The sequence below is a fragment of the Stegostoma tigrinum genome, chromosome 27, assembly GCF_030684315.1.
Source record: "Stegostoma tigrinum isolate sSteTig4 chromosome 27, sSteTig4.hap1, whole genome shotgun sequence".
NCBI classification, from domain to species: domain Eukaryota; kingdom Metazoa; phylum Chordata; class Chondrichthyes; order Orectolobiformes; family Stegostomatidae; genus Stegostoma; species Stegostoma tigrinum.
In genome coordinates this window covers 43,819,282-43,833,580 of record NC_081380.1, presented here as the reverse complement: position 1 = coordinate 43,833,580, position 14,299 = coordinate 43,819,282, and the positions used below count along the sequence as shown (strand labels likewise).

Below are 14,299 nucleotides of genomic sequence, written 5' to 3'. Positions count from 1 at the left end.
AAGTTATGACTGGATCATCTCCCAGCACCATTTCAGTATGTATCAGATCACAACAACTTATTATAAAGAACTCTCCTCATGCCAAATCTAAAGAAGTTACCCTCCTCCCTCTGGAAGCTTTTGTGCTCCTGAGATGCTGCTTGGCCTGCTGTGTTCACCCAGCTCCACACTTTGTTATCTCTCATTCACCATCCAGGCAAGTTTTACTAGCAAGTTTTCTAAAACCCATCTTATTTGATTATTGACCGTACTGTCATTGGAAACAGTTTATCCCTTTCCAATCTATCAAAATAATTTTGAACTCCTCTGTTAAATCTCCACCTAACCTTCTTTTACTGTGATTAGAATAATCCTAGTTTCTCAATCTTAGTCTCTGCTACGAGTGTGGGGAATAATCCTAATTCACCCATCCTGGCAGAAAATTGATCTGGAATTGATAGTCTTCTTTATACAGGTCAGTTTCCTGTTGAATGGGTCAGGCTAAAACTGACCCTGTGAACTTAGTTACATTCTGACTCAAAACGCTGATCATTGAACACAAGTTCTAGAAGGGTGCAGCTCCAACAATGAGTTTAAACACCATCCAGGACAAAGCAGACAACTTAATTGGCAACCCTTTTCTCGACCTTAAACATTGACACCCCCCGCCCCCATCAAAACAGGGTGACAGCAGTGTGCACTGTGTAATAACTCAACAAGGCTCATCCAACAGTATCTTCCAAATCCATACGCACTTCTACCACTTGGAAGGTCAAGGGGAGAGGAGAAATGAAACACCAGCGCTTGCAAAAATCCACTATACCATTTTGACTTGGAACTATAACATAATTCCTTCACTGTCACTGGATCACTGGAACTCCCTTTCAAATTGTACTCTAGGGGTTAGTTACACCCCATAGAATGAAGTGGTTCAAGAAGGCAGCTCACCACTACCTCTCTGGGGCAATTAGGAATTGGCAATAAATGGTGCCCATACCCCATCCCATGAAAGAATATAAGCTGCTGTATATGTGAATAAAATGTGAGTGAATTTTCTTTTGCTTACAGACTTTCCCCTTCCAGTTTATGTCCAGGGCACAATATAACCTATAGACTTGGGGTGTTTGACCGTTCCTCATTTTGTTCTAGGATGGTGGCTGGAAAAGCAGAGCCTGCCATGCCTGGGAGGCTGTACGTACACCCAGATTCACCAGCAACAGGAGCACACTGGATGCGGCAACTTGTCTCTTTTCAGAAACTGAAACTGACCAACAATCACCTGGATCCATTTGGACATGTGAGTGAGCAAACGGACAAAGATATTTACTGCTCACCAATTCTTCACTGCTGGCATTCATGTTCAAATGAAAAGACAGCACAGTGAAGCGTGACTGTCAATTTCATTTCAAGCTATTGTAAGTGATACTTTGCATTTGCTAGCAATTTCCCACAAAGAAATTGATTGGCAAAACAGTGGCCAGTCCATGGGGTGGGTGACAGCTTTCAGCTTTTGTTACAAGCTGAGTAAGAAAATGATTAACTTGTTAACTCTAGATGACAAGGCATGTCTACAAGAAGGAAATATTTGCTGTTATGTAATACCTTTAGAACTTCAAGACATCCTAATGCAGTTTACAAGCAACAAGGTAATGCTGAAATGTTGCCACTGCTGTAATGTAGGGAAATTAACAAACAACTTACACACAGCAAAATCCCATTGATGGTAATAGGATGATGCCCACACAATCTGTTTTAGTGATGTTGGGTGAGGAATAGGTATTGGCAGAGGAGAGGGAGGAGACCTCCTCTGAACATCCCCAAAGCAGCTTCATGAGATCTATAAAGGACACTTGGGAGGGCAGATGGGTCCTTGGTTTAACATCCAAAAAATGGCAGCTCTGATAGTGAAGTGCTCCCCCAGTACTCTGCTGTGACTGTCAGTCTGAACCTTGTGCTTAATTTTCTGGCATGACACTGACTGAGAACAGGCTTCTGACTCAGAAATGAGAATCTTACCCATTCAGCCAAGACTGATACTTAGCACAAGAGATTACACCTACATAACAGCAACAAGTTGTATTGAAATAATACCTTTAATATTGTGAAATGCCCCAAGGTGGTTGATAGGAGCATTTTCAAGCAAATTTGGTACTGAACTGACGAAGTGAATTTTAGAACAGATTGCTAAGCTGGTTGGTTTTTAACAAGCATCAAAAAAGTAAGATAAAGAGAGGTAGCAGAGAGTTGGAGAGGTGGACAGTGGTTATTCCAGAGCTTAGGGCTTGGCAGCTGACAGCGCAGATGGAGAAATGGGTGGAGAGTTGCCAGTGATCAGGTGACCAAAATTCAAGAAGGCTAGCTGTCTCATTTGGGCTAGGGGGCTGCAGAAAGGCCCAGAGATAGGAACATGAGCGACCATGGAGGAACTTGTTAATAACAATGAGTATTTTAAAATTAAGACATTGCTTATCCCGGACCAAATGTAGGTCAAAGAGCAGAGGAGAGATGGGTGAACAAGATTTGTTGTTAGTTATGACATTTGTGGGACGGTTTTGGAAGCCTTCAGTTTATAGAGAGTAAACAATGGGACATTGGCCAGAAGTACATTAGAATAGGCAGATCTAGTGGAATTATTTTGTTTTGAATGTCGAAACAAGGTTTCAGCTGTAAAGCTCATCAATGAATTAATTTTATGCATCTCTCCAAACTTGACTGTGCCAATGACACTCTGCATTCTGAATAGATCAAATATTGCTAACCTACAGCATCAGCCGTTTCATACCTAGGTTCCATCATCTTTCCAGCACTTCATCCTCCTGTGATGAGTACATTTAAAGAATCATAACTATAATAGCATCAGGATATGATGTTAGCTTTTTAATTACCGCCTACAAAGTTATTTCTCAATACTCTCAATGTTCAATATTGAGTGTTGGTTCAATGACTATTAGGGCAGACCTCTGTTAGATTTTGTTAGTGGGGGGGGGGGTGTGGTTGTGATCAGAGTTAGGGTACCTAATATAGGTAGTTGATCAATTGTAAGCAAATTTTCAAAAGCTTATTGAGCTTATTAAGAATCAGCAGTTAGATATGATACAGTATTCAACTGGAGAAAGAAAGGAAATATACAACCTGGGACAGACGAGAATACTTTACTGATTCAAAACTGTTCTGTGGAATTGAGAAGCAGAAACACTGGGTCCCTACATTTTGGACAGATGTTGCGACCATCCCTGATGTTTCACAGTCTTTGGTTGGTAACTCTGTTCCCTCAAATTCCTGGTCTTCTCTCTGGAAGATGATGGCTTGTTGCCCAGGACTCGCCCTCCTACTCTCATTTCCTAAGTCCCCCACTGCCGGTATTCTTTATTTTGGGGGCTGGCAATTGACACTGCATCATTCACTGTCTGGACCCTTTCAGCCAATGACAATATCATGATCACCATCTCCCTCGGCCAAGTCCATTTTAAGGTCAGTTGTTATTGAATGTGAGACCACAACATCCTATTCTCCTGAACACTGCATTGATAATGAGCTGGTGCATTTTTGATAAATCTTTCTCTTCATTTCAGTGGAACAACATGATCTCTGATCCTTGAGACCTTTACTTCTATTTGCTACAGATTTGTCTATGGTTTGAAGAAAGCAAGTTACTACTGAAACACAGTTAAAAAAAGTATCATGCTACACAGGAAAAGCTAAATATGGAATATTTGAATAATTCAGTTTTAAGAGATTCTAATTTCTAACACTTCACTATGAGTTTAAGCAGATAAATGCACAGCCCAGGTAATTGGATCATGGCAAACGGATCATTAAATTATGCAATGTTATATTAGTCAACAAGCATTTAATATGATTGAACAAAATTGCTTAATTTCATACATTTGGTCACAGATTATTGAAATAGCAGGACAGGTGAAGATAGCAATTAGTAAAGCACGTAGAATCCTCAGTTTTATTAAGAGGAGGATAGATTACAAGAGAAAGGAGGTGACGTTGAACTTATATAGGACCCTTGTTAGACTTCAGCTGGAAAATGTGTTCAATTGTAGGTACCACATGAATGTATTGGAGAGAGTGCCAAAGCAATTTACAAGAATGATTCCAGAAATGAGAAACTTCAGTGATAAGGAGAGATTGAAGAAAGCTGGGACTGTTCTCCTTGAAAAAAAAACTGAGATCTGTTAGAGCTTTTTGAAACCAACAGGTTGGGAGGGTAGATAGGGATGAATTGTTCCCATGTGTGAAAAGAACAAGAATGGCAGGGCATAGATTTAGAGTGATTTGCAAAAGAATCAATGGTAACGTGAGAAAAAAACATTTTCACCTAGCAAGTAGTTAGGGTCTGGAAATCACTGCCTGGAAATTTGGTGGAGGCAGGTTCAATTGAGGCATTCAAAAGGATATTGGATGACTTTTTAGATTAAAAAGATATGCGACGGTGTGGGGAGAACGCAGGAGATTGGCACTAAATAATAATGCTCATTTGAAAAGCTGGTGCACGTATGATGGGCTGAATAGCCTCCTCTGCATAATAGTATTCTGTGATTCTGTAATAATGCATTTGGCCATTTTTTTGAAACAGTTGAATGTTTCATTAAGAACTGCCGAGGGAACTTGAAATGAGCATTTGAAGTATTTGCACACTGATATAACACAGCCCCATTTCAAATTGACAGATTTAAAGGATAATTCTGTGATCGCATACATGCAAAGACCTTCACAGCCAGTGAATCACTTTTCAAGTAGAAGCACCACATGTGTATGGAAATATGTCAGTAATTTTGCAGTCGGCAAGGTCCCACAAACAGAAAGGAGACAGAAAATCAGTCAATTTGACTCAATCGTATTGTATCAATGATAGTGAGAATGTCAGCAGTCTTTGCTCATCTCCTACAACTGCCATGGATCTTTTAAGATTACCCAAATATAAAGCTTCGATTAAATATTTCACTAGAGACTGCATTCTTACCCATATGCACTGCCTTAGTATATCTGTAGAATTTCAGCCTTTTTTGAGTTGAACTATCTTACTCATTCTTGAGTCGTGGGCATCGCAGGCTGGGCCAGCATTTATTGCCCATCCCTAGTTGCCCTTAGCAAGGTGGTGGTGAGCTGCATTCTCGAACTGCTACAGTCCATGTGATGTGGGTAGACTCACAATGCTATTAGGGAGGGCTTTCCAGGCTTTTGGCCCAGTGACACTGAAGAAATGGTGATATGTTTCCAAGACAAGATGGTGTGTGGCTTGGAGAGGAACTTCCAGGAGGTGGTATTTGTTGTCCTGCTAGACTGTAATAGTCTTGGGTTGCGAATGCTCTGTCTAGGGAGCCTTGGTGAATTTCTGCAGCACATCTTGTAGCTGGTACACACTGCTGCCAGTATGTTGCTGGTGGGGTGTGGGTATGTGCCATAGCAGGCTGCTTTGTCTTGGATGGTGTCAAACTTATTGAATTTTGTCAGAGCTGCATTCACCCAGGCCAGTGGAGTCTATTCCATCATGGTCCTGACTTGTCCCTTGTGGTGAACAGGCTTGGGAGAGTAAGGAGGTAGTTTACTCTCTGCAAGATTCCTACCCTCTGACCTGCTCTTGTAGCCATGGTATTTATACTGACTGGTCTAGTTCAGTTTCTTGTCAATTCTACAGGATGTTGATAATGGGGGGTGTCAGTGATAATGGTGCCATTGAATGTCATGGGGCAATGGCTAGATTCTCTTTTGATGGGGATAGCCATTGCCTGGCACTTATGTGACATTTATTACTTGTCACTTGTGTTGAAACCTGGATATTGTCAGATCTTCCTGCATTTGGCCATAGACTGTTACAGTATCTTAGGAGTTGTAAATAGAGCTGGTCATAGTGCAGTTATCACTGAACTTTGCCACTTCTGACCTTAAGGTAGAAGACGGGTCTCAGCTACCAATGCAAGGAGTTAATAATACCCCTGAGGTGATATCATAATTTTGTCACTGGCTGGCAATCCTGAGGCTCAGTCAAATGATTTAGGAAATATAAATCCCACTCCACTAAAGCAGTTGGAGAATTGAAATTCAGTTAATTCAATAAACAAAACTTCTTCAACTTTTGCTTGCTGCAAAATTTGTGGAAATATTCACTGTACATCAAAGGTTTCTGGTATACAGCAGAACATAGATAATAAATCAAAATACCTCACTTCCCTTCCACTGGAAATTTAGGTAAATGGCAAACAATGATAGGGAAAATAAATTCTATAGTACAACAGATTTTATCTTTTCATTTTAATTCTGGTCAGCATTAAACAATCATTCAAATGTTAGAATTTAGAATTGAACCTCACTGAATGCTCCTCTGTTGTATGCAAACCAAAGTGAAATATCTGTGTCTCCACATCTCCACAAACATGCATCTCAGACATAGGCTTTGGTGCATAAAATAGGGAAAGTGTAGATATTGTAGGATTCATGATACAAGCAAGAACTGGCCTCCTTCAATGCTATATCAGCTGGCAATTTATTCAGAAATTGTATTAAAATTGCAAGTTGTCAGATTACTCAGCATAGGAAACACCACAATAAAGTTCCAAAGCAATGCTTCCAAACCAAGAGAATCCAATGCGAAAGGAAAATAATTTTGGATGGTGGATGCTGGAAATTTGAAATTAAAACTGTCCCAGTGCCCTGTGATTGGCTTTCGAGCTTCCATCTTCTGTAAACCTAACTCACCTGAAACTCTTCGAAATACAAACTGGATGTAAAGATGAGAACAATTGTAGGTTTTTTTTAATAAACTAGTCAACTTAATTAACTGTAAAATACTGGAAAAGAGTTTCACTAGAAAAATTACTTTTCACTGTGACATAAGCAAACAGCAGTCTGCCTCAAGGAAAACCTGAAAGCCTGTCTCAGTGTATCTTCTCAAATTCAGGCTCAATAGGTGTTCAATCTCCAGGCACAAACTTATTCCCATTGTCAGAATCACTTGCCTCATTTCCAAACAATTAGAAAAGAATTTAGGACAGAGGAAGCAGCAGACAGTACTCTGTCATCCAGGCCAGGCTTCGTTGCGACAAAGAATAGCAATTGATACACTAACATGTCCTTTTATCCATTAAAAAACACTTACTAAATACCCATGGTGTGCACCATTAGTGGCATAGGCTATTAGTTTGTGGGGTCACTAATCCCAGGTTTGGTTCTTTATCCTCACAGCTTTCGGGCAGCATAAAAATGAATCATTACTGAATGTACTTTAAAGAAAAATATTTGTCAGAACTTACGTTGTTTATAGGTGAACAAATATGCTGCTACTTATAGTTTATGGATAACATGGAGAGCAGAACTGTCAATTAGTAAAGCTCATACTATACTTACATTCCAGAGTGTCCTCTTTTTCTCTGTGAAGTTGGTTAATGTCTGTATAAAAATGGTGCACACAAGAATCAGCATTTGTAGCAAGGTTAGCACTTATGTGAAAATTTGGCTGATCAAATGTTCAGTCTTCCAATTTACGTTGAAATTTAATAGGGTGGTTTCATATAATGGCTTAGATCGATACAGTGACTTTTAAGTTGCCTCGTAGGAGGACAGCTGGAAGGTGACGTAAAGTATGTTAAGGTTTTCGAGGTGCTTTAGCAATGGGGAGGGAGATAGCAGAGTTAAGAGATTTTGGGAGAAATTCCAGATACAGGGCTATTCATGGTTAAAGATTCTCCTGTCCATTGTGAAGTGGGATGAAATGAAAGTCAGACTAACAACATTAATTTGCATATTCAGTGTAGGAAGACACTCCAAGATGCTTTGGTGTTACTTGTTAGACAAACGGCTGGTGTGGTGGCACAGTGGTTAGCATTGTTGCCTCACAGTGCCAGGGACATGAGTTCAATTCCCACCCTTGGGCAACTGTGTGGAGTTTGCACATTCTCCCCGTGTCTGCGTGGGTTTCCTCCGGGCGCTCTGATTTCCTCCCACAGCCCAAAGACATGCAGGTTCGGTGGACTGGCCATGCTAAATTGCCCATAGTGTTCAGGGATGTGTAGGTAAGCTGAGTTATAGGGTTAAAGGGCCTGGGTGGGATGTATTGAGTGTCAATGTGGGCTTAGATAGAACATAGAACATAGAACATAGAACAGTACAGCACAGAACAGGCCCTTCAGCCCACAATGTTGTGCCGACCATTGATCCTCATGTATGCACCCTCAAATTTCTGTGACCATATGCATGTCCAGCAGTCTCTTAAATGACCCCAATGACCTTGCTTCCACAACTGCTGCTGGCAACGCATTCCATGCTCTCACAACTCTCTGCGTAAAGAACCTGCCTCTGACATCCCCTCTATACTTTCCACCAACCAGCTTAAAACTATGACCCCTCGTGCTAGCCATTTCTGCCCTGGGAAATAGTCTCTGGCTATCAACTCTAACCATGCCTCTCATTATCTTGTATACCTCAATTAGGTCACCTCTCCTCCTCCTTTTCTCCAATGAAAAGAGACCGAGCTCAGTCAACCTCTCTTCATAAGATAAGCCCTCCAGTCCAGGCAGCATCCTGGTAAACCTCCTCTGAACCCTCTCCAAAGCATCCACATCTTTCCTATAATAGGGCGCCCAGAACTGGACGCAGTATTCCAAGTGCGGTCTAACCAAAGTTTTATAGAGCTGCAACAAGATCTCACGACTCTTAAACTCAATCCCCCTGTTAATGAAAGCCAAAACACCATATGCTTTCTTAACAACCCTGTCCACTTGGGTGGCCATTTTAAGGGATCTATGTATCTGCACACCAAGATCCCTCTGTTCCTCCACGCTGCCAAGAATCCTATCCTTAATCCTGTACTCAGCTTTCAAATTCGACCTTCCAAAATGCATCACCTCGCATTTATCCAGGTTGAACTCCATCTGCCACCTCTCAGCCCATCTCTGCATCCTGTCAATGTCCCGCTGCAGCCTACAACAGCCCTCTACACTGTCAACGACACCTCCGACCTTTGTGTCGTCTGCAAACTTGCTGACCCATCCTTCAATTCCCTCGTCCAAGTCATTAATAAAAATTACAAACAGTAGAGGCCCAAGGACAGAGCCCTGTGGAACCCCACTCACCACTGACTTCCAGGCAGAATATTTTCCTTCTACTACCACTCGCTGTCTTCTGTTGGCCAGCCAATTCTGTATCCAAGCAGCTAAGTTCCCCTGTATCCCATTCCTCCTGACCTTCTGAATGAGCCTTCCATGGGGAACCTTATCAAATGCCTTACTGAAGTCCATATACACCACATCCACAGCTCGACCCTCATCAACCTTTCTAGTCACATCCTCAAAAAACTCGATAAGGTTTGTAAGGCATGACCTACCCCTCACAAAGCCATGTTGACTGTATTTGATCAAGCCATGCTCTTCCAGATGGTCATAAATCTTATCCCTCAGAATCCTTTCTAACACCTTGCAGACGACAGACGTGAGACTTACTGGTCTATAATTGCCGGGGATTTCCCTATTTCCTTTCTTGAAGAGAGGAATTACATTTGCCTCTCTCCAGTCCTCAGGTACGACTCCAGTGGAGAGCGAGGATGCAAAGATCTTCGCAAGTGGCGAAGCAATTGCATTTCTCGCTTCCCAAAGCAGCCGAGGACAAATCTGATCCGGGCCTGGCGACTTGTCAATCTTAATGTTTGACAAAATTTTCAGCACATCAGCTTCCTCTATCTCTATCCATTCCAGCATGCACACCTGCTCTTCAAAGGTTTCATTCACTACAAAGTTGGTTTCTTTCGTAAAGACAGAAGCAAAAAACTCATTTAGGGCTTCCCCTACCTCCTCAGGCTCCACACACAAGTTCCCTATGCTATCCCTGATCGGCCCTACTCTTTCTTTGACCATTCTCTTATTCCTCACGTAAGTGTAAAATGCCTTTGTGTTTTCCCGGATTCATTCTGCCAAGCCTTTCTCGTGCCCCCTCCTGGCTCTCCTCAGACCATTTTTGAGCTCCTTCCTTGCCTGCATGTAATCCTCTCTAGCTGAACTTGACCCTAGCTTCCTCCACCTTATGTAAGCTACCTTCTTCCTTTTCACTAGAAGCTCCACCGCTCTCGTCATCCAAGGTTCCTTAATCTTACCCCTTCTTGCCTGTCTCAGAGGGACATATTTACTCATCACTCCCAACAACTGTTCCTTAAACCATCTCCACATGTCTATAGTTCCCTTACCATGGAACAACTGCTCCCAGTCCATGCTTCCTAACTCATGTCTAATCGCATCATAATCGCATCGGCTTGTTGGACCGACAGGCCTATCCCACACTGTCGGGGTTCTGAGAGGTAAAGACAATCAATAAAAGCTTGGTTAGACATAGATTTTTAATCGAGGAAGATTAGAGTTTCCACAATAATTGGGTTGAGGCATGAATGGAGACAAGGGCTACTACAAGAAGAGTGTGGACATTCTTGGAGGTGGAGAGGATAAAGGGTCATTACATCTGTTTAGAATTATATACAATGGTCATGTTGCAAGGAATCTGATTCAGATTCTACCTGGAAGGTTGGTAGAGACCATGCCATTGAGGCATTCAAGAGGACGTTGCATGATTATTTGGATAAAAATGGTCCCCATTGTGTGGGGATGCAGGGAAAAGGCAGGAGATTGGCATTAGCTAATAGAAATATTGCAGGAATGATGGGCAGGATGTCCTCCTTCTGCACCACAAAATTTTGCGATTCTGTGTGGGGGAAAAGAGACAAGGTTGAAAACTTAGTGATAATGGGAACTGCAGATGCTGGAGAATCCAAGATAACAAAGTGTGGAGCTGGATGAACACAGCAGGCCAAGCAGCATCTCAGGAGCACAAAAGCTGACGTTTCGGGCCTAAACCCTTCATCAGAAAAGGAGATGTTGTCTCTCCCTATTTATTCCAGAACCCTCACCCCATCCCCCTCTCTGATGAAGGGTCTAGGCCCGAAACATCAGCTTTTGTGCTCCTGAGATGCTGCTTGGCCTGCTGTGTTCATCCAGCTCCACACTTTGTTATCTTAGTTTGAAAACTTAATTTCTTTTCCCATTTTTCCATCACTTTTAATCTACACTGTCCACTAGACCCTAGTCCTACTCTCCCTGTTTGTAAAGTTAGAGATATGGTTTGCAGCTCCTGAGTCTGTGCCTGTGTTACTGTGTTACCAGTTGGTGACAAGAGCAAGTGTCAAAGTGGTGACTGCCTGAGTTTTAGGAAAACACTGTGATTACATTAGATGGACAGTGACATAAAAAGGAAGAAAGACTTGCATTCATTCAGTGTTTTGTTTTTGCAAACTCAGGCTGATCTGAAGCACTTAGACCTTAAGACCCATAAGAGATAGAAGCAGAATTAGGCCATTTGGCCATTGAATCTGCTCCATCATTTATTCATGATTAATATGTTTCTCAATCTAATTCTCCTGTCTTCTGTCTTTATCACTTAATCTTCTTACCAATCAATAACTTATCTAACTCTGTATTAAATACATTCAGTGATTTGGCCTCTACAGCCTTCTGCAGCAATGAATTCCAAAGAATAACCACCCTCTGGCTGAAGAAATTCCTCCATATCTCAGTTCATGCATTTTCTTTTGGTTTTATGCTGTACCTAACTTCCCTTGTCAGCCATTGTTGCCTTGTCCTCCCCTTAGTCTGTTTCTTCTTCCTTGGGATTAATTTCTGCTGTGCCTCCTGAATCATCCCCATAAACTTCTGCCATTGCTGTTTGAATCATAGAATCCCTACAGTTTGGAAACAAGGCCCTTCAGCCCAACAAGCTCACACTGGCCTTCAGATCATCCCACCCAGACCCATCCCCCGATAACCCACCTAATCCATGTATCCTGAACATTATGGGCAATTTAGCATGGACAATCCACCTAACCTACACATCTTTGGACTGTGGAAGGAAACCCATGTAGACACAGGGAGAATGTGTAAACTCCACACAGACAGTCACCCGAGGGTGGAATCAAACACAGGTCTCCAGAGCTGTGAGGCAGCAGTGCAAACAACTGAGACACTGTGCCACCCCTACTCCACCATCTTCCCCTCTGGGCTCCCCTTCCAATCAACTTTGGCCAACTCCTTCCTCATGTCTCCACAGTTAACTTTACTGATTTGTAGTACCATTACATCTGGTTCCAGTTTCGCCTTCTCTCACTGCCGTATGAATTCTATCATATTATGGCATTGCCCCTTCGGGGTTCCTTCACTTTAACCTTCCTAATCAAGTCTGCCTCATTGCACATCATCAAAATCCAGAATTGCCTGTTCCCCAGTGGGCCGTACCACAAGCTGCTCCCAAAAGCCAATCTTGTAGACGTTCCATAAATTTTTTCCTTGAGATCCGCTACCAACCTGATTTTCCCAGTCTACTTGTATATCGAAGTCTCCCATGATTATTGCTGCAGTGCCTTTCGGACACACCTTTCCTGCCTCCTGATTTATTTTCTGCTCCACATCCTGACTATTCACAGTCCCTTCAGGGTCTTTTTCCTTTGCACTTCCTCAATTCTGCTCACACAGATTCCACACCTTCCGACCCTATAGCACTTCTTGTGACCAATTTAATCTCATTTCTTACTGACAAGGTAACCCCTCTGCCCATCTGCTTGCACTTTCAATAGGACGTGTATCTTTGGATATTTAGTTCTCAACCTGGATCTCGTTGCAGTCGCACGTCTGAGATGCCCACAACATTGTATCTTACAATTTCAATCTGTGCTACAAGCTCATTTACCTTGTTTTGTATATTGAACACAGTTAAGGCCCCCAGTCCTGCATAGACTACCCCCCTTCTCATTACTGTTCCCTTATCTACTGTGCTGACCCTTTCCATACACTGTCTCATTATCACTTGTGGAAACTTCAATAACCTCTTCTGAGCACCCTACCCACATCCCGCCCAACTAGTCAAGAGTCCGTGTGACCTTGACTTGTGATATTCTGAATGCTTTGTGCTTTAAGTTTCAAAGCCTTAAGAGTTTTTTTTGATTTTTCCCTAACTCCTGCAGTCCTCGGCACAATATTGTTATTGGTGCTGCCCTTTTAAGAGACCTGGTCAGGTGACCTGGTGGGGCAGAGCCTGGAGCAGTCTAGAAGTGGCTGTGGAAGTGGGACCATCTCAATAAAGTGTTCCTGTTCAGATTTACCATTTGCCTACCTTGTGCATAATTCCTGGTTCGAACAGAATTACCAACATAATAAATGTGATCTTCACACATTCTGTCCCTTCCTTCTGGTAACAATCAGCTCAATTACTAATGTGTCTTTGATTTTATCATTTTCCATGCAACCGAACCCGAATCCGTCACAATTTACTTTAAATCCCTCTCTATAGCCCTAGTTACGTGATTTGTCCGGACTCTCGCCCAAGCATGATTCAGGTGGAGTTGGTCCCATTGGCACAGCTCCCTCCCTCCCCAGTACTGGTGCCAATGTCCCATGAATTGAACCCATTTCTCCCACATCCAATCTTTCATCCACACGTTTACTGTTTTAATCTTGTAACTCTGTACCCATTAACCTGTGTCTCAGGTAGTAATCCAGAGATTATTACCTTTTTGGTTCTGCTTTCTAATTTAGCTCCTAGCTGCTTATATTCCCTCAGCAGAACCTCTGCTCTTTCTATCCATATCATTGGCACCTACATGGACCATGACAACTGGATCTTTCCCCTCCCATTCCCAAGTTCCTCTGCAGGCCAGATGAGATCTCCTGAAGCTGGGCGTTGGGACACTCGACCCTGGCCACAGAGAATGGTGTCTATTCCCCTGATTGTACGATCCCTGATTATAACGACATTTTCCTTCCTGCTGTTGAACAGTTCCCTGCGCCATGGTGTGATGCCAGTTTGTTAATCCTCCCTACAGGCCCCATACTCTCGGCCACACAGAGCAAAAATCTCAAATAAGCTCAAGGGTAGAGGAACTGCAGATGCTGGAGAATCTGAGATAACAAGGTGCAGAGCTGGTTGAACAGCAGGCCAGGCGGCATCATAGGAGCAGGAAGGCTGACATTTCAGGCCTCAAGGGTTGAGACTCCGTCAGCACTACCTCCTCGATACCTCTACCTGCCATGCTAATAGTCACACCCTCCTGTTCCAGACCACTGCTTGAATTTCAAATAGTTAATCCAAGGGATGTGACTGCCTCCTGAAACACAACATCCAGGTGACTTTCCCCTTCTCTGATATGTCGCAGTGTTTGAAGCTCAGACTTCAGCCTATTAACTCTGAGCCTGAGTTCTTCAAGCAACCAACGCTTGGCTACAGGTGTGGTCACTGTGAATCACAGTGGGGTCCAGCAGCTCCCACATCATGCCGGTACAACACA

General features: G+C 42.7%; 1 protein-coding gene across 2 annotated transcripts in view; it reads left to right on the top strand.

Annotated features, from left to right (window-relative positions):
- The window catches only part of tbx4 (T-box transcription factor 4), a 149,100-nt gene that overhangs the window by 95,281 nt on the left and 39,520 nt on the right, over positions 1-14,299 (top strand). For both annotated transcript variants that reach the window (XM_048557358.2, XM_048557357.2), the window contains exon 5: positions 1,129-1,276. In XM_048557358.2, coding sequence (XP_048413315.1) covers positions 1,129-1,276 — 148 coding nt within the window. The remainder of the gene's footprint in view (positions 1-1,128; positions 1,277-14,299) is intronic.